Source organism: Canis lupus, chromosome 36, assembly GCF_048164855.1.
Source record: "Canis lupus baileyi chromosome 36, mCanLup2.hap1, whole genome shotgun sequence".
NCBI lineage: Eukaryota > Metazoa > Chordata > Mammalia > Carnivora > Canidae > Canis > Canis lupus.
The window spans coordinates 7,906,596-7,933,402 of NC_132873.1; the positions used below are offsets into that span (position 1 = coordinate 7,906,596).

A 26,807-nucleotide genomic window follows, 5' to 3' on the forward strand; every position below is an offset into this window, starting at 1 on the left:
GTCACATGCCCTCCTTAATGCCCGTCCCCCAGTTACCCCATCCACCCACCCTCACCTCCCCTCCAGCGACCCTGTTTGTTTCCTGTGATTAAGAGTCTCTGATGGTTTGTCTCCCTCTCTGATTTCATCTTATTTTATTTTTCCTTCTCTTCCCCTATGATTCTCCGTTTTGTTTCTTAAATTCCACATATAAGTGAAATCACATGGTATTTGTATTTCTCTGACTTATTTCGCTCAGCATAATACCCTCTAGTTCCATCCACGTCATTGCAAACAGCAAGATTTCAACCTTTTTGGTGGCTGAGTAATATTCCATTGTATATAGATACCATATCTTCTTTATCCATTTATTTGGGCTCTTTCCATGGTTTGGATACTGTGGACACTGTTGCTGTAAACATTGGGGTTCAGGTGCCCCTTTGGATCACTACATTTGTATCTTTGGGATAAATACCCATTAGTGCAATTGCTGGGTCATAGGGTAGCTCTATTTTTAACTTTTTGAGGAACCTCCACACCGTTTTCCAGAGTGGCTGCACCAGCCTGCATTCCCACCAACAGTGCAAGAGGGTTCCCCTTTCTCCACAGTGTCCCCAACACCTGTCGTTTCTTGACTTGTTGATTTTAGCCGTTCTGACTGGAGTGAGGTGGGATCTCATTGTGGTTTTGATTTGTATTTCCCTGATGCTGAGTGATGTTGGGCAATTTTTCATGCGTCTTGGCCATCTGTATATCTTCTTTGGAGAAATGTCTCTTCACATCTTCTGCCCATTTCTTGATTAGCTTCTTTGTTGGCTCATCATTCTGAAGAAGAACTGCACTCTACGTTGCGGCCTTTGGCATGTCGGGCAGCCCACATGAGAGCAGGGTGGCTGAGAACAGTGTGGCCGGGCAGCGTCCAGTTCCCCATAGGTTGCTCTGTTCCCAATAGCTCTGATCTCTTTATTTTATTTTTATTTTTAAAAAGATTTTATTTATTTTTTCATGAGAGACACACAGAGAGAGAGAGAGAATGTGGCAGAGACACAGGCAGAGGGAGAAGCAGGCTCGATCCCAGGACCCTGAGATCATGCCCTGAGCCAAAGGCAGACCTCAACCACTGAGCCACCCAGGGGTCGTCCCAGCTCTGATCTCTGTATCGAGCCCCGCACCCTGCACCTCATCCTGCAGCTGGAAGGGTTTCGGGGTCCGGTGTCTCGGCCCTCTGTCTGAGGGAGAGAGCTGGTCTCCTGCCAGCCTTGGTTCCAAGATCCCCTCCCCACTTTTGCTCCAGTTTGTTTACAAGCTCTCCTAAGTGTGAGTCTCTGGTAGCCTGACGCCCTCACCCTGCTGCTGAAGCCCATTTTAGTGACCGGCACTTTGCTTCCTAGTGCAAGATTTCCTTAGCACCAGCTTGTCTACATCCCGATATTAACCTTCAGCCCCTCTGCCAGTTTACATCTGTCCCTCCTTCCCAGGCCCTGCTTATCTGGGTGTCTTCCGGTGGTCCTCATTTGTCATTGCCTCGTGTCACATCTGCAGGTGTGCCGGCCACCCCGTGGCCTTAGGGGCTTCCAGCTCTGCTCCAGGGAATGGCAGCTGTCACCGTCCGGGTGAATGGGCCAGAAAGCCTCTGCTTTCTCCACATTCCCCAAAATAGTGCACTTCCATTCATACCGTCGTTCAGTTCCTCATACCTGTCACGTCTCACCTGAGTCATCTCACGAGTTCACGAATCTCCCAAATCCACTCTTGGCCCTCTAAAGCATTCTCCACACTTTAGCCAGAAAAAGCTTGAAAGATGTAATTCTGTTTGTGTTTCACCATCATGCAGCTTCGAGCCCTTTCACATCTTACCTCGTATTTAGGAATAAAGACCGCATTTCCAATCAGTGTGAGAAAACGTGGCCCTAGCTCCCTCTCCAGCATCTCGTCTGCTTTCTGGCCAATATTCCCATTTTTTCTAATTGGTACACCCTGCATCCTCCTCCCCCAACCCAGAGCCTTTGAATGTGTTGTTTCACTTGCCTGGAACTCTGTTCTTGTCCTTAGCGGAACGCCCAAGCACCCCTCCTTTACGCTGCCTGCCTGACACCTTCCCCCGCTGGCTCTCAAGGCTCCCTGAACTCCCCCCTTAGAACACTTGCCCCATTTTGTTATCATATAGTCACCTGATCATTCATTAGTATGTTTCCCTCCCAGGCTGTGGTGAGATCCGAGGACAGGGATCATGTGTGTTTTGTTCACAATTTTCCCGAGCCCTGTGATTAACATGGAGTCAGAGCTTCATACTTATAATTAGATGAAGGGAAGAGCCCCGGCATGACCCTGCCTGCACCGTCCCACAGAAGCCAAGCAGGGCCATGTAGGAGCACGTCCTGAGTATGAGGCTTTGCTGCTCCCCTCCTCCGTAAGCGCCCGCTCGGATACCAGCCTGAAAAGGGCAACTCATAAAACAGACGTACTGAAGTTCTTACTCAACATCCCACATTGTTTCCTGAATGTATTTGGTTATGCATATTCATTTCTTCATCTTCTTGCAAGGGTCTTGATAGACATTCCATGCGAGTGTGCTCTAAATTTACTGTGCTCCCTTGAACTCCGGAGCCCGAGAAAAGTTCACCTCTTCATGTTGATTGGCAATTTCTTTTAATCAAGCAGGAATTTTATCCCTCCGTTGGATTTCCTTTTTTTTTCTTTCCCCACTGCTCAGACGTGCAGTGCTAAATTTCATATTGAACGTAGTAAAATCACCCCTGCCCAGGCATCGGGTTACATCTCTTCTGTGCCCTTTCTAAAGTGATGTTTAAAATTGTTCTATGCTTAATTATTATGCATAATTAAAATTGTTCTTATGCTTAATTATTAGAGACAATTGAAGCCTTTAAAAAAAAAAGATTTTGCTTATTTATTCATGAGAGACACACATAGAGAGGCAGAGACACAGGCAGAGAGAGAAGCAGGCTCCCTGCAAAGAGCCCGATGTGGGACTCGATCCTGGATCCGGGGATCACGCCCTGAGCTAAAGGCAGATGCTCAGCCGCTGAGCCCCCCAGGCGTGCCCAGTTCAGGCCTTGTTATTAGAAATATATATATGGGGATCCCTGGGTGGCGCAGCGGTTTAGCGCCTGCCTTTGGCCCAGGGCGTGATCCTGGAGACCCGGGATCGAATCCCACGTCGGGCTCCCGGTGCATGGAGCCTGCTTCTCCCTCTGCCTGTGTCTCTGCCTCTCTCTCTCTCTCTCTGTGTGCCTATCATAAATAAAAAATAAAAAAAAATTAAAAAAAAGAAATATATATATGGTATACAGTATATAACACATTTTATTAATATTATATATTACGTGCATATGAAGTATTATGTATATCGCAAATATTACAAAAGCACTTATACCCCTTTCCTTGAACACCATAGTGATGGCAATCCATATTCTTCGTTTGGAGCAACTCTGGCGAGAGATGATGAAAAGAATTTGTGGAGCATGCCCCACGATGCGTCCCACACAGAGGCAGACGACGACAGGATCCTGTACAATTTGATAGTCGTTCGAAATCAGCAGGCCAAAGACTCAGAGGTAAGCAAGCACCTGTCGAGATCTTGCTGCGTGCCGGTGATAACGGCCAGTCTGAAATAGCAGTGCCCGAGGAGGCCAGCTTGGAATAAAGAAGGAAAGGTGAGATGTTCGGATTGAGGACAGGTATTTTAGCAGCCTGTGGTGGCTAATTCTAGCTGGTCTTGGTCGACCTGCTGGCTATAAAGATAAGACTAACTTCCAGTTATGACCTCGCTGATGCAAGGCTTTCAGAAACAGCCGGCCAGTGCTGCTGAAGGTGGTGACAATAGTCGATCGTCCTCCATGGCTTAGTCGGTGCTTCTGTAATTTTTCCGGTTGCTTAGCAAGCCACAGCCAGAGAGATTCAGACTGAAGTAGAAGGGTATTTTGCATGATCACCAATCGTGAATTAGTAGGGCCTGAATTCATTGTATTTCCTTTCTCTGTTGATAGCTTCTTAACTGGCACATGTTGATTAGACAGCAGCGTATCATAATTTTTTGTGATGAGGCATAAAATCGATCTTTTTTTTCTGGTAGTAGCAATTTTTGAAACTATTAATTTTTCAGAACAGTTTTTAGGCTTGTAGAGAAATAGAGCAGAAAGTACAGCCACAACCTCCACAGTCGACGGTTTCCCTCATGATTAACATCTTGCATTGGAGAGGGGTGCATTTGGTACAGACCGTATGGATCCATTTAGCTAAAGTCCATAGTTTGCATCAGGTTCACTCTTTGTGGCATATATTGTAAGGGCTTTGACAAATGGATAATGACAGGTACTGAAAGGACTTTTTTTCTTTTCTTTTTTAATTTATTTTTTAAAAGATTCATTTATTTGTTCATGAGAGACACACAGAGAGAGGCAGAGACAGAGGCAGAGGGAGAAGCAGGCTCCCTGTGGGGAGCCCGATACAGGACTGGATCCCAGGACCCCGGGATCATGACCTGAGCCGAAGGCAGATGCTTAATGGACTCCGCCACCCAGGCACCCCTGGAAACACTCTTGATGAACTCTTATCCCCAAGTTACTGGTATGGGAATGATGGATTATTGAAAAGGAGAGAACTATAGTAAGTTAAAAGAAAACAACAGGATGGGTATCATTTTCTGAGGCCTGGGGAGGGGTGGATTGGAGAGTCTGCAGTGGCTGTTGATGAGCGTCCTCTCTTGGGTGTGGAGTGCTGATGAGGACATCTCTGCTAGACATCTGTCACAGGGGCACAGCATCCCACAAGTGGCTGTGTCCTGCACTGTCCCCGGGCACAGTTCCCTCCTCCGCTAACACCAAAAGCACATCATAAAGCTGCTCCAGCCAAGTCCTGCCACCCTGGCTGCCCTTCTCGAGCATATGGACAGGAGGAATGTGTCACCTTGCTTTCCCTTGGTGAGAAGGGCCAACCCTTACCCTACTAAACTGGGCTGGTCAGTCAAGGTTTCTTTCTGCAGGTGGGACTAGACCTCTTCTGAACCTACCATGTCCAAAAGCTCCTAATAGCAAGAGGGCCCATAATACATCACCCACCCGCCCTCTCTCCAGGACCCCAAGTAAATGTGAAAGGGTTGTTTGGAGCTGAGCCTGACAGCTCTCTCTGGAGGAGCTCCTGCCTCTCTGTCTTACTTTTCTTTACTGTTGAAAAGCCAGGGCAGGAGGCAACGCGAGCTACAAAGCACCGTGGATATTGCAGCTTCCCAAGTGGCCTGTTGTGTCATTTCTGTGCTGCTCTCAGGCCTGTGTGTACGGCTGTGCAGGAGGCTTATTTATTTATTTTAGAGAGAGCGACGGAGGGAGGGAGAGAAACTTCAAGCAGACTCCAGGCTGAGTGTGGAGCCTGACGTGGGGCTCGATCTCATGACCCTGAGATCATGACCTGAGCCCAAACCAAGAGATGGGCACTTAATGGACTGAGCCACCCACGTACCCTGTGGAACTTTTGATTTTTAATGGAAGCTGAAAATCCAAATTGACATATAAAATATCCAGATTTTTAGATGATGATGCACATTAAAAAATTGCATCAGCTAAACAAAACATGTTTATGGGCTGCAAATATCTAGGGAACATTTACAGCAAGGGTGACTACTACGTAGCATTAGTGCTGTGCTGTCTGGTATGAGTGAAAAACAAACCCACCATCAATTAAGAAGGTGGAGTTGGGAAGCCGGTCAGGTTGTGTGTTAAGTTTGAAGGAGTTTCCTTGTTTATTACTGTAGCCTATTTTCTTTTTCACAAAGGATGAAACTGGTACAAATGTTAAGGAGGATTTCAGTTTTGAAAGACAAACAAACTTCCTACTGAGGTATAAGGAGCTCTAGGTATTCTTGTATGATACAATTTAGAAACTCAAGCAAGGCATTAAGGAAAGCCGAGCATTATGGTTTCCCTTGAGTAGCAGTAGCATGATGGGAATGTCCATGTTTGGAATTCCCTTAAAAATGAAAAATAATTTCTTTTCTTTTTTTTTAAGATTTTATTTATTTATTCATGAGAGACACACAGAGAGAAGCAGAGACACAGACAGAGGGAGAAGCAGGCTCCATGCGGGGAGCCTGATGTGGGACTCGATCCTGGGCCTCCAGGATCACACCCTGGGCCGAAGGCAGGTGCTCAACCGCTGAGCCACCCAGGCACCCCCGAAAAATAATTTCAAACAGCGTGTGTACTACCTCCATTCCCCTAGTAGAGGAAACGCTGCGAATAGTTATAGCTAAATTCGCTCTGTTTCCCCAAAATGAAAAAAAAAATAAGATAAGCAATGTATGCAGAGCAAATAACAAAGCCAAACGTGAACTTAAAGTTACTTGCAGTCACAGAAGATGTAAAGTGTGACATTATTGAAATGGAAGAGAATGCACTTTCATTTGCAAAAGCTTCAAAAGCTAATTGAAAACAGACTTTCAGTAGAAGAAATAATGCATCTGCAGAGCTCCAAGCGGTGGAAAACTTACTGCTCTTGTCTTTGAATGATGCCGTCAAATACTTTATGTTTGAGAAATAGTGAACAACCTCAAAATCATGCCACTGAATGAGTATCGTTATGTTCATTCTCATTAAACTAATTGTACTTTACTTAATCCACCCTGTTCTAGGGAGCTTACAGGGGTTTATGAGATGTCAATGCCTCTTATTTATTTGTATATGTAATATTAGTCACACTGAATGATCTTGCCTCCCAAGATATCAATAATAATGAAAACAGTGAGGACACCTGGGTGGCTCAGAGGTTGCGCATCTGCCTTCGGCTCAGGTCATGATCCCGGGGTCCTGGGATCGACTCCCACGTCGGGCTCCCGGCATGGAGCCTGCTTCTCCCTCTGCCTGTGTCTCTGCCTCTCTTTCTGTGTCTCTCATGAATAAATACATAAAATCTTTCAAAAAAATAATGAAAACAGTGCCAGGCACGTTTCACCCACTATTCATGTTCACTACATCCTTTTCACAACAGCACGGTGAGGTAAGTACCATGATTATTTCTTTTGGAAGCAACTTGTCCGTGGTCACCCAGCTGAAAATGTGAGCCGAGAAAATGTGATGTCGTGCCAGGGACATCATATATAACGAGTACCATGACTGAAATCCTGAGAGAGGAATAGGTTCCAAGATGGGTGAGCCAAGGCTGTCCAAAGCCTGTTTCTGTGACTTGTAGATACCAGGGATGAGAGCTGTGTTTGAGGTTGAGGATTATGATGTTTTGGGAAGTGTTGTTGGTTGTAACCATAGCACACCTCTCTCAGGTGATGCTTTTCCATGGTGACCACAGCCGGTTAAAGCTCCTATCCCAGGCTTCAGGCTTCTGTTTTGCTATTCTTTTTTTATTATTATTATTATTATTATTATTATTATTATTATTATTATTAATTTACAAGACATTTTATCTTGTGCCCTTCCATCTCTTCTCCACTTAGTGGTCTCTGACTTAGGTTATTTGATGTCCTTTCTGATGGTTCAGTAACAGTCAACATTATTATTCTGCTAAAATAAAAAAAGGACTTTTACTTGTCTGTCTAGGAAGATAAATGCTAAAAGTCAAATTGTTCTTCTAAACACTTTTAAGCACCATTTTGGCTCAAAATTGGTAGTGTTTATTTGGTGTAATCAGTGATAGACATTCTATGCCTGTTTTTAAAGTTATGCCTGTTTTTAAAGTTATTAAGTCATTATATGCTCAGAAATGTATGCAGTTCTCATGCCCCAGTGCCTGCCTCCCTGTCACCGAGCAAGGCGGTGTTTAGACACCAGCAGGACGTGTGAGCGTCAGATGCTTGTGTGGCTGGAGTGTTCCATAAAAACCACACTCTGCTGAGTCATGCGGAGCAGCTAAATGGTGTTATTCTTTAAAACCATAGAGGCAAAAACAGAAAATGTTCCTGGGTGATAATTTGCTTGCTCTTCCCGTGTGTCAGGATTCTGCTGGAAGAGTGTTGCCAGGCATTGTAGGTAAACAGTTCCTATAAAATGTTTAAAATAGCAACAGCCCTTCCCAGGGGTTGTCAGCGGTGTCTGGATTATACCCTTAGCCTGTCATATCCCTGCTACTGGAAAGAAAGAGAAAACAAGAGTCGAGGGGAGGACCTGGTGGGAGTATGTGAGGAAGTGAGAGGGAGGGTTGTGTACCAGCTATGTCACCGGGAAGCTCGCAGAGACCAGGATAGGCCAGTTGGGCTCTGCGTGACGGTCTGGACAGGGCCCCACACGTGGGGTAAGACGTGCTCTGGCAGGGCCACCTGACTTCTCTGCAAGTGGGCGAACGTCGGCTACGGGTGGAGATAGGATTGCAAGCTCTATGCCAAGCCTGGACAGCAAAATAGTAGAAAATGCAAGCAACTCTCTGGATAACTCTGGGTTTTTTGCTTTGGGAGCCCAGATGGTCTGGGTGGTTGAAGCGGCCATTCTATTTGCTAGTGGGTATTTGGGTTCATGGGGGAGAGAATAAAAATATTCCTTAGGATCTGAGAATCCAAGTGGTCTCACCCTCAGTTTTCTAGGTAGTAACATCGAGTGCTACACTGTGTGCTGAGCAGCACACCGCACTCTGTCCAGGCAAAGACCGAATCCTCACAGCAGGCCTCGAAGGAGGCATTTGGACCCTCAAGATGAGAGATTTTGAGTCATCGGTACAAGGTGCTGGAGGGAACGAGTGGGAAGTTGGGATCCCAGCTCAGTCTGCATGACCCAGAAGCCAGTAGGGAAAGAAACACTGCTCCCTTCTCTCTAGTGAGGCTAGAAAAAGCCTCAGTGGAATCTTTTTGGTCAAAGATAAATTTACCGGATGGACGCTGACTTCCTGCCTCAAGCAGATGCTCCTGTCTGTGTGTTTGGCATCACGTGCCCTGTACCAGCTGAAGCACAGAGTGACTTTGGTGTTTGTTTAATATCAGTGTCTGTGTTGGCCACTGCATGTAACATCCTCCAGGTGCTGTTGCTTTGGGGCTTTTTAACACCGCAGGCATCATCCCCAGCTCGAAAACCCAATGGACCACGCCAGAAGACATTCTGTTTGTGATGTTTCTTCCTATTTTTGCCCACCTATCCTTTTTTTTTCTTTTTCTTTTTTTTTTTAAGTACACATATAAGCATTTCTGGAGATAAGCATTAAGGTAATGTTTCTTACTAGGCAGGTAGCACATCAAAGCTCTGTGTTAGGCAGCAGAGTTGAAATGAAAAATACTAGAAAACTTGATGTAGACCGGGGAAAGCATTAGACCCTCGGTAGGGTGTGAGGTCGTAGAAAGCATGGGCTTTGGAATTAGGTTTAGGGATAAGACAGATACTCTTCCCATGCTTTAGCTGGATGACAGGGTTCCCGGAACAGTTACCATGCGGTTTGGGACACAGTCATAGGGCTTCACTAAAAGGAAAAGGAGGCACTAATATCAAGTATGCCAGGCCAACGATATAAATTGGGGTCACCCTCAAGCTGGGGCGTATGATCACCTTTCTTTTTTTCTGATTTCTCTCTATCTTTTTTTTAAAGATTTTATTTATTTATTTGAGAAGAGAGTGAGAGCCAGAGAGATCACAGAGGGAGAAGCAGAGCAAGAAGCAGAACGAGAAGCAGACTCCCCACTGAGCAGGGAGCCCAATGCAGGACTCAATCCCAGAACCTTGAGATCATGACCTGAGTTGAAGGCAGACGCTCAACTGACTGAGCCACCCAGGAGTCCTGATCACCTTTGTTTTTTTAATTGTAAAATTGTGACATAGCATAAAATGTATCATTCTAAGCATTTAAAGAATGATTTATTTAGTTATTTTAGAGGAGGGGGAGAGGAGCAGAGGAGAGAGAGAGAGAGAACCTTAAGCATACTCTCCACTGAGCATGGAGCCCCGTGCAGGGCTCGGTCCCATCTGCCTGAGATCACAACCTGAGCTGAAACCAAGAGTCAGACACTCCATTGACTGTGCCACCCAGGTGCCCCCATTCTAACCATGTTTAAGTGTCAGTTCAGTGATAGAAGTGCATTCACGTTGATGAGCAACCATCACCACCACGCATCTTTCAGGGCTTTTTATCTTCCCAAGCTAGGGCGCCTGCGTGGCTCAGTGGTTGAGCATCTGCCTTTGGCTCAGGACATGATCCCAGGTTCTGGGATCGAGTCCCACATTGGGCTCCCTGCAGGGAGCCTGCTTCTCCCTCTGCCTGTGTCTCTGCCTCTCTCTGTGTCTCTCATGAATAAATAAAATCTTTTAAAAAAATTATCTTCCTAAACTAAACTCCATACCCATTAAATAATATTACCCCTTACATCTCCCTCCCAGAGCCTGGTAACTACCACTTTACTTCCTGTCTCTATGAAGTTGACTGCATTAGCCCTTCATATTAGTGGAATCCTATAAGATTTGACTTTTTTTTTTTTTTTTTTTTTTTTAAGATTTGACTTTTTTTGTGACTGGCTCACTTCACTTAGCATCATGTCCTCAGGGTCTGTCCATATGGTAGCTTATGTCAGGATTTCTTTCCTTTTAAAAGCAGAATCATATTCCATTGTATGTATAGACCACATTTTGTTTACCCATTTGTTTACTGATGGGCACTTGGGTTGCTTCCACCTTTGGGCTATCGTGAGTAATACTGCTATGAACACGGGTGTACAAATATTTATGTGAGTTCTTGCTTTTAATCCTTTTGGGGATATGCCCAGAAGGATCATATGGCAGTTTGCTGTTTAATATTTTATTTTCTTTTTTTAAGATTTTATTTATTTATTCATGAGAGACACACAGAAAGAGGCAGAGACACAGGCAGAGGGAGAAGCAGGCTCCCTGTGGGGAGCCTGATGTGGGACTCGATCCCAGGACTCTAGGATCACGACCTGAGCCAAAGGCAGACACTCAACCAATCACTGAGCCACGCGGGCATCCCTGTTTAATATTTTCCCAGTGCCTGCACCATTATTCCATCAGCAATGCACAAGGGTTCCAGTTTCTCCATATCCTCGCTAACACTTGTTATTTTGATCACCTTTCTTAACCTCTGGATTAATCAGTAAGACAGCTGATGGTTCCAGATCAGTCAGGGTCAACATCTACATAGAGCGGATTCAGTCGTGGCCAGTCCCTGCCATGGAATGTCAGCACTGGGGAGGTGAACCCAGAGAGGTTGATGCCTGGCAGGGCTGCTTGGCTGCGGAAGGGAAGTAGAGAGGTCAGAAAACTAGGGCCGAGCCTGACTTTTCATACCTGAATTCTGCTGTTTTTCTGGGCATCCTTGTACTAGAATGTAATGTCCAGGCCTCTTTCTTTTGCTGCTCTTTAGACTCTGCCCCCCATAGCCTCCTTTCTCTAGGGCCCAGAAGGAGACATGCAAGTCAGTAGATAATGGACCTTGGAGCACCGATGGGTCAGTGTAACAGAGGATAGACAGGAACTTGGGGACCTCCAGGAAAATGCAAGAGGGGGAAGGGCAGGAAGCAGGCCCACTTTCTCCGCATCTGGAACTTCACTGTCCCAGTGACTGATGGCTGTGCCCCTGTGTTTCCTGCATTCCTGTGCCCATGAGGGTGGAAATTTTCCAGAAGAGGCCACATATTTATTGGCAGGTATGTGCAGGATACTTCACTGACAGCAATGGTATCTTTCCATCAGATTTTTTTTTTTTTTTTTTTACAACTTGCCACCAGTTGAGTCTGAGCAGAAACTGAAACCATGAAGCTGCCATCAAAGTTGTAATTTTTAAAAATTACCGTTGACTACTTATCAATTTGAAATACCAGAGATTAATACCAAGTTAAGTCTCTGGTAACCCACCTCAGCGTTGGCTTTGGTTTACATCAGAATAAATGAGATCATCAGAAACATATGGTCAGAGTGCTTCCTACGTGCCTTACCTGGCTCTCACTGCAGCCTTTTGATGTAGACAAACTGTTAAAAATGAGAGAGAGAGACCCAAAGAAGTTCAGTGACTTTTCGTGATAGTGTCCAAGCAGAAATGGGTTTCCTATTCAGCGTTCTATACCCTGGACTACAGAGTAGAGAAGGAAGGCCATCAGGTTTCAAGGATTTAGAGCAGACAGCTGAATGATTTTCTTTGTATTTTATTTTATTAATTTATTTATTTTTAAGATTTTATTTACTCACAAGAGACAGAGAGAGAGAAGCAGAGACATGGGCAGAGGGAGAAGCAGGCTCCATACAGGGAGCCTCATGTGGGACTTGATCCTGGATCCTGCCCTGAGCTAAAGGCAGATGCCCAACTGCTACCACCCAGGTGTCCCTATTATTACTATTTTTTATTTAATTCATTTATTCATGATAGAGAGAGAGAGGCAGAGACATAGGCAGAGGAAGAAGCAGGCTCCCCGTGGGGAGCCTGATGCAGGACTCGATCCCAGGACCCCGGGATCACACCCTAAGCCAAAGGCAGTTGCTCAACCGCTGAGCCACCCAGGCATCCCGTTTTTTAAAGATTTATTTATTTATTTGACACACATAGAGAGAGAACTCGGGCTAGCATGTGCATGCACAGCCACACAGGAGCAGGCCAAGAGGCAGAGGAAGAGGGAGAAGGAGAGAAAGCAGGAGCAGACTCCCCCCCTGATTGTGGAGCCCTATGCCGACCAGTCCCAGACCCAGAGATCATGACCTGAGCCCAAACCGAGAGTCAGATTCTCAACCCACTGAGCCACCCAGGCATCCCTGTCCTTTATTTAAATGTAAACAGGAATAAAGAGGTGTTCAAATAAGTTGATAGCCATAGAACTTTGTAGAAAAATCCACAGTGCCCTGTAGAACATACACTGTCCAACTTATTTCCCTTCTAAGGCAATGCCAGTGGGTGATTGTGTTTTCAAAGGTGTCTAGGCTATTCTCATAGACAAGATTTGTTTCCGCAAAAGCTCAGACTCTGCCTGAAGTGTCAATTTATTGGTTAATTTTGTTTAAAATAATGATGTATCTAATGTTGAATGGAGCAGGTTTGATTTGGAATTACAGTGTTGTCAGTTCTTCATATACCTGAGAGGATATGAGGATATATATCTATATCTATATCTTAATATAGAGAGAGAGCATGATGCGTGTGTGCATGAGCAGGGGGTTTGGAGGGGCAGAGGGAGGGAGAGAATCTCAAGCAGACTCCCAGCTGAGTGAGGAGCCTGACTCGGGGCTTGATCTCATGACCCTGAGATCGTGACCTGAGCTGAAATCAAGAGTCAGACGCGGGATCCCTGGGTGGCACAGCGGTTTGGCGCCTGCCTTTGGCCCAGGGCGCGATCCTGGAGACCCCAGATCGAATCCCACATCGCGCTCCCGGTGCATGGAGCCTGCTTCTCCCTCTGCCTGTGTCTCTGCCTCTCTCTCTCTCTGTGACTATCATAAATAAATTAATTAATTAAAAATTAAAAAAAAAAAGTCAGACGCTTAACTGCCTGAACCGCTGAGACACCCCAGACTAATATTTTTTAGTCTTGATATTAACTCAGTGTCAACAGTGTAGGAGGGTTCTTTTCTGTTCTTCCTAGATCCCCCACCTCTCAACTCAGTAGGAGAACTAACTGGTTGGAACTTCTATTAAGTTAGTTCCTACTTTCATCATAAAAAGGACTCACTTCTAGCTTCACGGCTATTTTTAGGCCAGCGTGATGGGTGTGTATGTGAGGGAGGCTGGGTGGTTGTTGATGCAAACAAAGCTCACAGGCTTGCGATACCGTGGGCGGTGTCACTTCTGCCCGAGATCTGGTGGTCAGTCTTTGCACTAGAATTTTTCAGGGCATCTAGAACCATATGAACACAGAGAGTAGTATTAGCCAGAGTTCTTTGGAGAAAGAAGCCACAGAAACTGTCTATCTAATCTATCTACCTATATCTATCCATCTACCCCATCTATCTATCTAATTTATCTACCCCTCTATCCCCATCTATCTTTTTTTTTAAGATTTTATTTATTTACTCATGAGAGACCCAGAGAGAGAGAGAGAGAGAGAGAGAGAAAGAGAGAGGCAGAGACACAGGCAGAGGGAGAAGCAGGCTCCATGCAGGGAGCCCAACATGGGACTCGATCTGGGTCTCCAGGATCACGCCCTGGGCTGAAGGCAGGCGCTAAACTGCTGAGCCACCCAGGGATCCCTCTATCTATCTATCTTATCTATCTATCCATCTATCTTATTTATCTAATCTATCTATCTATCATCTATCTATCTATCTATCTATCTATCTATCTATCTATGTATCTATCTAATTATTGACGGATATTTATTTTAAGGAACTGGCTCACCGTTGTGATGGCTTAGTAAGCCCGAAATCTGTCGAGGGAGGCTGGCGGGCTGAAGACTCAGGGAAGAGCTGCAGTTTAAGTCCAAAGGCAGTCTGCTCGGCAGCATTCCTTCTTGCACGGAGATTACTCTTTATTCTAGTAAAAGCCTTCAGGTGATTGGTTGGGGTCCATCCATATTATGGAGGGTAATCTGCTTTACTGAGAATATACCAATTAAAATATTAATCTTATCCCCAAAATACCTTCACAGAAACATCCAGAATAACGTTTGACCAAATATCTAAGTACTGTGGCCCAGTTGAGTTGATGTAAAAGTTAACCCTCCAACGGGGTTTAACCAGCAGTAACCCAGATCATAAGAGATGGTTGTATAAACCCAAATGCATTTAACCATTTGGTGGGCCGCAAACCTGAGTGGGCCCTGCCTCTCTCCCCTATAATAAAATCTGTAAGGGAAGCCAGTGACCAGGCGAGGAGGTAGCTTGGTGAAAAGGAATCAGACAATGAGGACAATGGCAAGGGGCATTTATGGAGCCCTTAGTGTGTACCAGGTGCTGCTCTAAGGACATTACATATCCTACGCTAACTACCATTGTCCTCCACGTGTGATCATGGTCTCCTGGTGCTTTCACCTCCGGTATAAAATTTTTCGTATCATTTGATTAGGACATCTTGCCCCCGGCTGGTAGTAGCTAGATATTTCTGAACACCACTCCCAGGAGAACAGTAGCCTCAGACACTGGACTCAGGCATGGATCTGGGAGGGCAAGCAGCAGAATGTAGAATCAAGAGAAATCTAGAATAATGCAACATCTCTAGGCATTGTAGTCCGAAGGAAGCAGACAATTGCAAATAGAATTTAAGGCACTGCCAAGCCTCGGCGAGTCCCACTACCCCATTTTCTGCCGTGAGACCTCTTGGCTGTTTTCTCAATTAAATAATGATATCCTCTTGACTCATTTTCTTGATTTATTACTTAATATATAAAGCTGCATGTAGGACACAGAAATCAATGAGGCTATTGAGGTCTGAGGAATCTCTGCCCAAACAGAATGTGCCAGAATTCAGTAAAGACCTACATTTTTTTCTCTTGGCTGAGACAGGGAGTTAGTTCAGGAGGAGCTGGATGGAGAATGCCCACGGGAAGTGGTTGCCCCAGAATGGGATCCCTTGTGATCAAAATAGCGCCTCTGCTTCCCCATTTGTCAGGTTGGCTCCATTCACCAGCCTGAAATTCTCTTTTTTAAGGTGGCGTAGCCTAAATATGGAATCTGAACTAAATCAGGTCCCTCAGCAGTTTCGCTGTTGGGAGACCATCCCACGGATAGTCTCACGCCGTTAAACAAAGATCTACGCTTTCCGACGTATTGTTTTGAAAAGGAAAAATCTGGAAAGAAAATACCCAATGAAAGTCGTAGTTAAAAAATCATGGGGAAGGGGCGGTTCGTAGGTACTGACTTTGAAAGGTAGTTAGTTACAGTCTGCTGCTAAGGGGGTGTGCATAGTGTCATCTCGTTCTTGTAAAAGCTAATGCCAGTATATGGTAGTGAACTTTCTGGAAGATCGCCCATAAGCTTGTCAGTCGTGGTGACCTCCGGGCAGTAGCAATGGGAGCAGGGAGGAGACCTTGGTTTTCCCTTAACTTAACGGTCTCTGTACTGTTTGAAACCAGTTTTAGATCACGCGCATGTATTATGCCACGTATGTATACTTCGTGTCATTCATTCTTTGCCAGCACACTCGGTGGTGGAGGTGGCGGTTTCCCTGGGGCCTTGGAAATTGTTGTGCTGGGGAAAGGGGAAGGGGAGGAGGAGGGACAGGGAGTTAGTTCAGGAGGAGCTGGATGGAGCTCTGAGGAATCCTGCCGGAAGCAGGCCAGGGGCAGAGTGTGCAGGGAGCCATCACTCAGTATTTCTCTCTGCAACATTGTCAGGTGCTTCCGCTAAGCCAGGCTCCTTCTCTGGAGCTCCCTTCCTCTCCCGACTGCCTGGTGCACTGGGTAATTAGCAGGCCCTTCTTTTGGGCGTCTTCACCTCCTGCTCCCCCCTCAGCCACCCCCACCCCCGCCCCTTCCTTTGAATGGTTTTGCTCAGCTCAGAATAACCAAAAATGGCTCTTAATTGCCCAGCACCAGTGGGAGTCGGGCCTGCTGGCGTGCTGGGACGTCATGTGAATGTGCTCAGCCGGGTGTGTGTGTGTGTGTGTGTGTGTGTGTGTGTGTGTGAGAGAGAGAGACAGGCTGATGGGGGGTGTCTCCTGGAGACTTCTGGAGAGCTCTCCTGGAGAGCCATGTGGCTTGCTTTCTGATGCTGATGATTGACCTCTTGGGGAAGGTGGAGTCCTGGTGCGCCCCCCCCCCCCCCCCCCCCCCCCCCCGCCTGCTCTGTGGCTTCTCAGACGCAAAATCCCCAAAGTATTCTAGAGGGACACTTCATAGAAAGACACCCTCTCCTTGGGTGCCCCAGCCCTGGCCACCTGCTTACCCATGATCACGCTCTTTACAGCACGGGAATGAGCTGTGCCATTGGATGGTTTTGCAGTATTAAGAGGTTGGCCACGTGGCTCATGGATACAGACTGTGTCCACCCTCTTGAGATATTTGTTGTGTTTAATTACCGATTAGTTGGGGTAAAGCCATGCCCAGGTTCTTATGCCACGTTGTTGCCATTGTTAAATAACTCGATTTGGGGGAAATCTCAGTAGACGTGAGTCACAATTAACCTCCTTCCTTCTCCCGTAAATAATGTTCTGTGGAGGAGGCCACAGGCACAGGTTGCCAGGCCTGGCCGTGGAATCAGGTTTTTCAACCGGAACCAGCAGAGCAGGTGCTCTTCTTGCTGATTATCCAGGCCCAGGCCCTGAGCGAGCGGTGAGGGCGGGAGGAGCGCAGCAGGAGTCAGGCTTTCGAAACAACCAGAACATTTTTGTCCGGCTGTATAGCTGAGTGCACTCCAGTTTGAGCTGATTTGCTGATTTTCTTCTTTTTCTTGTCTTTTCCTTCTTCTTTTCTCTTTTCCTTCTTTTCTCTTTTTTCTTTTTTTCTGATGGGAAGTCACTATAGTACAAACCCTGACGCGGCGATGCCTCTGCCTGTCGGGGCCGAAGTTTGGAGGGATGTGGGGCTCCCCCAAGTGTGGGGCTGCAGTGGACCGTTCACGAGGGCCCAGGTGCCCAGAGGTGTGTTTGCGAGCAGCAGGGCGGCAGCCTTCACAGGCCTAACCCTCCCCTGCCCCTGGGCCCCTCCTGACTTCCAGGGGCCCTGCAGGGCCTCGGGTTACCCCTCTGGCTGTGCCCTCTTCCCCAGGTCCGGCTCTCCCCCACGGAGTATCCCATTCCTAACATTTTTTTTTTCCTCCCTTCTTTCCACCCGGTTAAACATCCCTTTCCTCCGTGTAGGCCCTGCTCGGCCAGAAGTTAAAGAGAAGCGGGTATTGGGAGAACACCAGAGGGATTCAGTGAAGCGTGTGAGCGATTTGAAAGAGGAACTTGGGCACCCACATTCATCACAACTGGTGCAAATGAGGGAGAAGAGAGGTTTTCTGAGCAGAGAGGTCAGCTCCGCTACGTGCTTCTTTGTGGGGCTTCCAGACCTGTCCACGCACATCGCCACTGTGGCTTGTGGTCTTCCCGATTTGGGGTTGGCGCGGCTGCACCACCTTGGAAATGCTGCTGGAGGCTCAGGGTGCAGGATCCCTGGGGAGAGGCCGAGGCACCAGAGGAGCCACATGGCTTCTCGTCCCAGAGGATCTTGTGGGGCCCTGGGGCTGACTTACTAGAGGGGTGACCGCTGGCACGAGCTGGCCGGCAGCATGGAGCAGGTCTCAGAGCTGCACAAGAACATGGGTAACTACCTGGGGGTGCCCAGGCGTCTTTGAGGGGTGTGAGGCGAGGCAGGCGGGGGCATTTGAGAAATGATCTCCGGCAGATCCCTGGCTGCTGTTGAAACACTGCCTGCCCTTCATACCACTGGCTACACCTGTTCCTCCGCCCTAGTTTTGAAGGTTTTTTTCCTTCTCTTCTTTCCCTGCTTCCGATCCCTTCTGACTCTGCTTCCAGCCACCGAAAGCCTGGAGCCGGGCTGTGCAAAATAACCAGGAAGGGAAGGGAAGCGAGCCGACCCCTGCTCATCCCCCTTTCGTTCCTTCTGCTTGCTCAGAATGTTCTCAGGGCTGTCTCCGCTTGTCGTTGGGTAAACGTCTCAGCGGACACAAGTGGGTTCTCATTCCTTGAGAGGTACTGGCTCAGGCCCCGATGGACCCAGGCTTTTGATCGCCGAGGGTTCAAAAACAGCATTGCATGGACGCGTTAGCCCTCGCCTTAGCATTTTAATCCACGATATAGTATTTCTCTTTTTACCTGTTTTAAAGTGACATTTAGGGAATAGAAAGCACCTTTGGGTACGTAGAAATGTTTCAGAGGGATGATTTTCTGCTGAACTGCTGCCTCCAAGAATGGGTAGCAGTTGACATTGTTTTTCAAAATCATGGGGAATGTGCCTTCTAATAAGGACACCAGTGGGGGCGCCTGGGTGGCTCAGTGGTGGAGCATCTGCCTCCAGCCCAGGGCGTGATCCCGGGGTCCTGGGATCGAGTCCTACATCGGGCTCCCTGCTTCTCCCTCTGCCTGTGTCTCTGCCTCTCTGTCTCTCATGAGTAAATAAAATAAAATAAAATAAAATAAAATAAAATAAAATAAAGTAACAGTAAAGGGCAGCAGTCCTACTGGATTAGGGCCACCCTAATGACTTCATTTTTAACTTTTTTACCTCTCTGAAGACACTGTCTCCAAATAGGGTCACAGTCTCAGGCACTGGGGATTAGGACTCCAGTAGAGGGAATTGGGGGGCGTGTGCAGTTCAACCATAGCGGTAGGTAGACCATCCATAGGATTACACGTAGTTGTCTCTTTCGGTAGGATGGGGACCCTGTGGGCACAGCCGTGAACAAAGGGCCTGCCCTCAGCAGCAGGGGGAAGACTGAGGGCAGATACACACGAAGTAGGCTGTGATGAGCATTTTGAAGACCAATTAGGCAATCTGAGGGGAGAGTAGGTGAGTCCGGGCTGGGGAGTGGAGGCCTGAACAAGGTGAGAGAGTGAGCTTCGTGCGGGACGTCCCGGGCAGAGGGAATGGCCCAGGCAGGGACCAGACTGGGAACGCCCGCTGGGCCATGGGGAGGATTTTGAATTTTGTTCTAAGAGGGGAGCGCTTCCTAACCAAACGAGTAAAACATGCTTGTTTATTTGTCCCTGTGCAGGATTTGTTCTTTCTCTCTGGCCCCTGTCGTTCCCAATCTGGGAAGCTCACGTTCCTTGGGAGTCCTGAGCAGGCCTGGCCTTAAACATTGCAAGAGAATTCTCCACGAATCTCTTTTTTTTTTCTTTCTTTCTTTCTTTCTTTCTTTCTTTCTTTCTTTCTTTCTTTCTTTCTCTTTCTTTCTTTCTTTCTCTCTCTCTCTCTCTCTCTTTCTTTCTTTTTCTTTCTTTCTTCCTCCTTCCTTTCTTTTTAAAGATTCTTATTTATAGGAGAGAGAGAGAGAGAGACAGAAGCACAAGCAGGGGGAGGGGCAGAGGGGAGAGAGAGGGGCGAGCAGACTTCCCGCTGAGCGGGGAGCTGATGTAGGACTCTAGTCCAGGACCCCGAGATCACAACCCGAGTGGAAGGCAGATGCCTAACCTACTGAGCCACCCGCGTGCCACTCCATGCATCTCCTGGTCTCTGCACATGCTGTGAGCAGAGGCACTGCCTGCCTTTTGGCCTGGCCTGTCCTTTCGGGGGTGTTTCCACAGTGACCAGCTCTGGGAGGTGTAGGTCATTCTCTCCCCAGAGCAAAGGGCAGGCAGGCCCGTGGTTTGTTATAAAAGATTCAGGTTCCCTCGGTTTAGGGTTCCTTTCCCGTCATGCAGGCTGCTGCACCGCGCAGCTCGTCTGACCCCCTTTCCCATGACGGCTTTGGAATTGGAGCTTGGAGAACCACCATAAAAAAAAAAAATAAAAAAAAACAAAACAAAATAAAACGAAACCCTCCTGAATGGTTCTTGCTGAGTCCTTTGTCTCTTACCAGGAGTCTCGTGTTTTTTTGCCGTGTCATGTGCACTCATGAAAGTGTGGCAGGAGAACTTGTTACCTTGTAAGGGAGTCAGACTTCAGATGCTTCACGATTCCTGGCACCCTCAGAATAGCGTCTGTGTTGGCATCGTGGCTGAGACCTTGACCATGGGCCAGTGCTTTGGCGTCCGTCTATGGTTTTTAAACTTCTTTTTAAAATGAAGTTGGAGGCGCGCCTGGGTGGCTCAGCAGGTTAAGTGTCTGCCTTCGGCACAGGTCATGATCTCAGGGTCCTGGGATCGAGCCCTGAGGATCGGTTCCCTGCTCAGTGGGGAGCCTGCTGTTCCTTCTCCCTCTGCCTCTTGCCCCTCTCGTGCTCTCTCTCTCTCTCTCACTCCATCTGAAATAAGTAAATAAATAGAATAAACTTGGGACTCTTCCTGCCCCCCCCCATGAAATCTACTAGGAAATTGATAAAAATTACAACTACTCTGGTGGAAGATTGCCCCCATCTTGGGCAACCCCCTGCCCCTGCTCAGGTATCCTGGGACAAGTCACTCAACGTGATCTCAAGAACACTGTGTTGAGCTCCTAAAAAGCCCCTTTAGAACCCAAATCTGGTATCTGGGAGCAATAACGCATTAATCCTTACCAGATCCTGATTACGCACGTCTTAGCAAAAACGGACTTAGAGGTCATTAATATCGTTCACAGGTTGGCACACATTCTGTCCTCATGGGGGGGGGATCCAGGGCTGAGATGGCAGGATAGGGACGGGGCAGGGGCTGGGGGGCAGTGGCCCTGCCGTGCTTGGCCCTGGGCATCAGGGGAGAACTGCAAAGTAGAGGGGAGGGTGGCGGAAACTAGAGGCACCGAGAGGCTAGCGGGCGTGCCCTCCGTGACACCCACCACACTGTTCCTCTGTGCCCGCCTTGGCAGTTCTCCTCTGCTCAACTTGTCTTTTTTTTAAGATTCTATTTATTTATTCATGAGAGACACACAGAGAGACAGAGAGGCAGGGACACAGGCAGAGGGAGAAGCAGGCACCATGCAGGGACGGAGCCGGATGTGGGACTCGATCCAGGGACCCCGGGATCACGCCCTGGGCCGAAGGCAGACGCTCAACTGCTGAGCCACCCAGGTGTCCCTCTACTTTTTTTTTTTTTTTTTTTTTTTTTTTAGTCTCTTTGATCTTTATGATCCCTTCAGGGAGCCCCACAAGCTTTGAGTGCAACCAGGCAGAGGGAGAGAGGCACCCTTCCTTCCACATAAGTTTTATATTGGGGTTCGGCCTGAGAGATCATTTGTAAAAAAAGGTGAAGGAAGACTTCTGTCGCAACAAGTTTGAGAGCTCATCTATTTCTCTGTCACCCGGGCTCTGGCTGTGGTTTTTTTTTTTTTTAAGATTTTATTTATTTATTCATAAGAGAGACAGAGAGAGAGGCAGAGACACAGGCAGAGGGAGAAGCAGGCTCCATGCAGGGAGCCCGACGTGGGACTCGATCCCGGGTCTCCAGGATCGTGCCCTGGGCTGAAGGCGGCGCTAAACCGCTGGGCCACCCGGGCTGCCCTCTGGCTGTGGTTGTTAAAAAGGGAAGCAAGCGCTTATTTCATGGGGCACGGGGAAGAGCGTGGTGCTACAGAAAGGGGTCCTGGGGCCCAGGCCCAACTCTGCTGCCGGTTCCTGATTATACTGCTGCTTTGCTGTGTGACCTTTAGCAGGATACTCAACCTCTCTGGGCCTGTTTTTTTTTATTTCCATGTGACAGAGGGAGGTATGGAGGTCAGGATCTCGAAGTCTTCATATTTAAAGACCTGTGAACTATGGAGCAGCGATGTGGCTTTTAACCCAAGAAACAGTAAGGGTCGCCCCCCTGGGCGCCTGCATTCTACGGAATGTGACTTCACTCATGTCCTCTGAGTGAGGTACATGCACTCTGCTTGGAATGGGACTTAGTTCTGAGAATAAAACAGGTAGATTTGATTCCTTCATGCCACGTTTTCCTCCACATTTTGGACAAACAGTGGCTCACAGGCCCAGATCCAGGTTTTGTTTTGTTTTTCCAAAGCCAGTTTTACCGGAGCACAAACATGCTCATTTGTTTGCATATGCTCTTTGGCTGCCTTAGTGCTTTCGTCACAAAGCCGAGTAGTTGTGGCAGCGACCTAGGTCTTGTAAATCCTAAAACATTTACTGTCTTCTTGAGGCCATCCACGCTTGGCCTTTGATTTGGTGCTCAGCACACTTTGCTCGAACGATTGTGTGCATTTTTCATACGAAAAGGCCACATAACCAACTCCTTTGACGAAGGCCTCCTCTCCCCGACGCCTGCCTCCCTTTGTGATCCTTTGGAAGAAGAGATCCTCTTTAGAAACCGAGGGACCCCTCTCGCCTTTTCACATATGGGTGCCAAACATTTCTCGTTTCCTGATGATTTTTTTTTCTTTTGCAAATGGCTACGCAATTATCAATTACGTGAGACTTGTCAAAAATTTAACAAATACACCACAATTGCCAAACTTATTGAATGTGCAGGTGGCTTATTTTCCCTCCAGGCTGCGGCACCACATCATGCTTGAGACCGTCAGGGTAACCCCCAAACACTCAAGTAGGGGAGGCTCAGCTGAAGGTTGGAGGCGAGTAAGCGGTGGGCAGCGAATGAGATCGTGGCATTGTAAGGAGAAAAAAAGTTTTATAAGACTTGGACTTAAAAACTCCTAGCTTTTAATGGAATTGTGTTGCCATTGACAGATGACACAGGGAGCAAGCATCTCTTGCCTTTTGTGAAAGGGTCATATGACTTGGGTCATGTTCATGGGGTTGTCATAGACTGGAGAGGTGCTTGGTACGACAGGGACAGTGGTTTGGTGTCCAGCAGCGTGTCTTAAAAAAGGATACCAATAGCTTAGAGGAGGTCTAGGGTGGATGATGAACACATGGAAAAATAGAACGTAGGAGTCAAGTGATGGGGGACGGGTGGGGTGAGCAAGACACAGATTGTCAGATCGGAGTCACACGCATCGTAGTGCTTAGCCAGCCAGCCTCAAGCTTTCCTAAGACTTTCAAAGCCACAGGCGATCGAGAGGTTCAGGCTGAAGCAAGGAGAGGTCTGGGACACTGAGAATGTCACCCTGGGACGACCTGTCCCCCCACAGGACATGCACCTCTGACTCCGAATGCTAGAAGAGTCTAAGTGAGGTTCACCGGGCTCCCTCACACCGTGGGGAGCCTTTGAATTGTGAAAGGGCTGCATTTTGTACCCTTCATTATTTTGTAGCAAATGTGACATTCTCCAGGGAGCCGCACCCCCAAGAGGTTGGGTGTCTTGAGTCTCAGGAATGCTTTGGCCCGAAACCTTGTGCTCAGGGCATTCCGTAGACAGGGTTTCTTCCTCCTGGCAGGTATCATTCCTCTGCTTACCAGGAGATTTGGGTGATAAGGAAAATTGGATCGGGCCACCTTCCAGGGTCACCAGTCTTCTTTTATTTTTCCTTTTTTAAAAAAGATTTGTTTATTTGAGAGAGAGAGAAAGGAAGAGAGAGAGAGAATGTGAGTGGAGGTTGGGGGAGGAGAAGAAGGGTGGCGGGGAAGGAGAGGGAGAGAAGCAGACTCACCGCTGACCGTGGAGCCCAACGTGGGGCTTGATCCCATGACCGTGAGATCATGACCTGAGCTGAAACCAAGAGTCAGATGGATGCCCAGAGGACTGAGCCTTCCAGGCGCCCCTTCTTTTCTATTTCTCAGAGGGCTTACCCCTCCCCCAAACACACACACTCGAGCGCACACATACACAAATGAGTAAATGGATCCCAGGCCAGCTGCTGATTTAACTCCTTCCTCCTGGGGGGCAAAGATGAAAGAGACTGGCAAGATTCAGTGCCAGGCAGAAAGAAGCAACCTGACAGCTCTCAAATACAGAAAGTACAATTATTAGTAGGGTCCCTGGTGATAAGATTTGCGGGAAGAATAATTGCAAAAGGTTACCACATGGGCACCTGGTGGCTCAGTCAATAAGCATCCAGGCTTGATGTCAAGGCTGTGAGTTCAAGGGTCACGTTGGGCTCCACACTGAAAAAACAAAACAAAACAAAAATGTTACCACTACAGTAAGAAGCGTTTGGGTTTAAAAAAAAAAGAGAGAGAGAGAGAGAGAGAAACTTCTGGATTTGTGGGGTGGTGAGCTTAAAAAAGCAAATTATAACTTCCTGGTTTCTCTCTTCCCTTTCTTTCTCTGCTCTTGCGTCTACCTGGCTCCCCTGAATGCGCACCATCCCCAGAGGATCTCAGGTCTTGGGGCTCCTTCCTCACCACATCGTCTGGCCCTTGCTCTGCCTCCTTGCTTTCTGCCTCCCTGCTCCTCTTTAAAGCTGGCAGAGATCCTGGGATGCAGAATAAATGGCCCACAGAAGCCGCAGTGTTTTCGGCTAAATACTGAGACACACATACACACAGGAACTCGCACATTTATCCACGGGGTTTTCAATGTAACAGAATTAATTGAAGTCATATGAGCCGAGCAGGATCTGTGAGTTGCCATCCAGGACATAGTGAATAGGTCTCTAGATAAATTCAGATGATAATAGTACTCGTAACGAGGCTTTTTCATTTTTGAGGTCAGTAGACATTAGGTTGTGTTAACAAAGGAAGCTACAAAAATAATTCTTCTTGGGTATTTTAAGGTTTTTGTTCTGGGGATGCCTGGGTGGCTCAGGGGTTGAGTGTCTGCCTTTGGCTCAGGGCGTGATCCCGGGGTCCTGGGATCGAGTCCTGCCTCGGGCTCCCTGCAGAGCCCTCCTGCTGTCTGCCTCTCTCTCTGTCTTTCGTGAATAAATAAATAAAATCTTTAAAAATAAATAAATAAAATAAAATTACTTGGGTGGCTTGCAGAATATTTGTACTGGACGGTGCTGATCTAGTTAATACGATACCCAGTGGTTTAATTTCAAAATGTGGCAAAACTGTGGGAGTTAATGAGTCACCACTCCTTTTATTGCCAGTGCACCTTTCAGGTTTATTTTTTTTTTAAGATTTTATTTATTTATTCATGAGAGACACAGAGAGAGAGAGAGAGGCGGAGACACAGGCAGAGGGAGAAGTAGGCTCCATGCAGGGAGCCCGATGTGGGACTTGATCCAGGGTCCCCAGGATCACACCCTGGGCCAAAGGCAGGTGCTAAACCGCTGAGCCACCCGGGGATCCCCATCTTTATAAGAGTCCTTTCACACCCATAATCTCTACTGATACCTACACCCAGGCAAATGTCCTATTACTTCGAAACAACCTTCAAGACAATGGAAAAGTATATCATTTGACTAAGTAAAACCCCAAAACTTTTCTTTTTTTAAAGAATTTCATTTATTTATTTGAGAGCATGAGAGAGAGCACGAGTAGGGGACAGGCAGAGGGAGAAGTTGAGAAGCAGACTCCCCGCTGAGCAGGGAGCCCGAAGTGGGGCTCCACCCCAGGACCCAGAGATCATGACCTGAGCCAAAGGCCGACGCCTAACTGACTGAGCCACCCCAGTGCCCCCAACCCCCAATTTTTCCACAGCAAGGAAGGAAAATAGTAATACAAGGGTAAGCAACCTGCCGGGGAAAGTGTTTGGTACAAATAATAGGAAGGGGTTAACAGAGAAAGAAAAATCACACTTGCGAACGAGAGACATCAAGAGAGAACTCACAAGAAGATTAGGGAATAATATTAGCTTTTCAAGAATTCTCAGTAAAACAGTGAATTTCGTGTTGCTGCTGCTATCTAGCCAAATTATCTCTGAGAAATAACAACCAACGAGAATGCCCCAGGCTGGGCAGGGTGTGAGCAAAGGGGGGCTCCTCCATTACCATTGAGAGTTCTAGAATAGGCGTTGTTTAATTTTTTTCACAAATAGTGAAAACGATTGGGTGGTGTGTTTCAAATATAAAATGGGTAAAATACCTAATCCAAGAATTCTAGCTACAAGAATTTATCCTAAAGAAATAATCTCAAATACAAAAAACCGTGAATGCGAAGAATGTTCATTGAAACACAAACTGGAAATGCAAAAGGGTGAAAAGACCTTCACACCTTCACATCAGTGTGAAGTCAGAGTATTTATTTATTATAATATATGCATTTTTGAGACAGTTGCATACAAAATCTATATACTGTATATGTGAGTACAGTATAAATAACATGTGTGTACGTAGTGTGTGTGTCTGTGTGCATAGACAATGTCTCAAAAATAAGAGAAGAAAAATGCAATAAAATAGTACACTAATATTTATCTCAGGGTAGAATTATGTATAGATGATTTTTTTTCTCCTGTACTTTCCAAATTCTCCACCGTGGTTATGTACTTCTTTTATAGTCAGAACAGAAACTTTATTTTTTTTTAAAGATTTTATTTATTTATCCATGAGAGACACAAAGAGAGAGAGGCAGAGACACAGGCAGAGGGAGAAGCAGGCTCCCCGCAGGGAGCCCGATGCAAGACTCGATCCCAGGACCCCGGATCGTGACCTGAGCCTGAGCCGAAGG

General features: G+C 47.1%; 1 protein-coding gene across 1 annotated transcript in view; it reads left to right on the forward strand.

The window, feature by feature from the left end:
• The window catches only part of MREG (melanoregulin), a 62,381-nt gene that overhangs the window by 17,650 nt on the left and 17,924 nt on the right, over window positions 1-26,807 (forward strand). Inside the window, exon 2 of the mRNA XM_072812598.1 lies at window positions 3,395-3,554. Coding sequence (XP_072668699.1) covers window positions 3,395-3,554 — 160 coding nt within the window. The remainder of the gene's footprint in view (window positions 1-3,394; window positions 3,555-26,807) is intronic.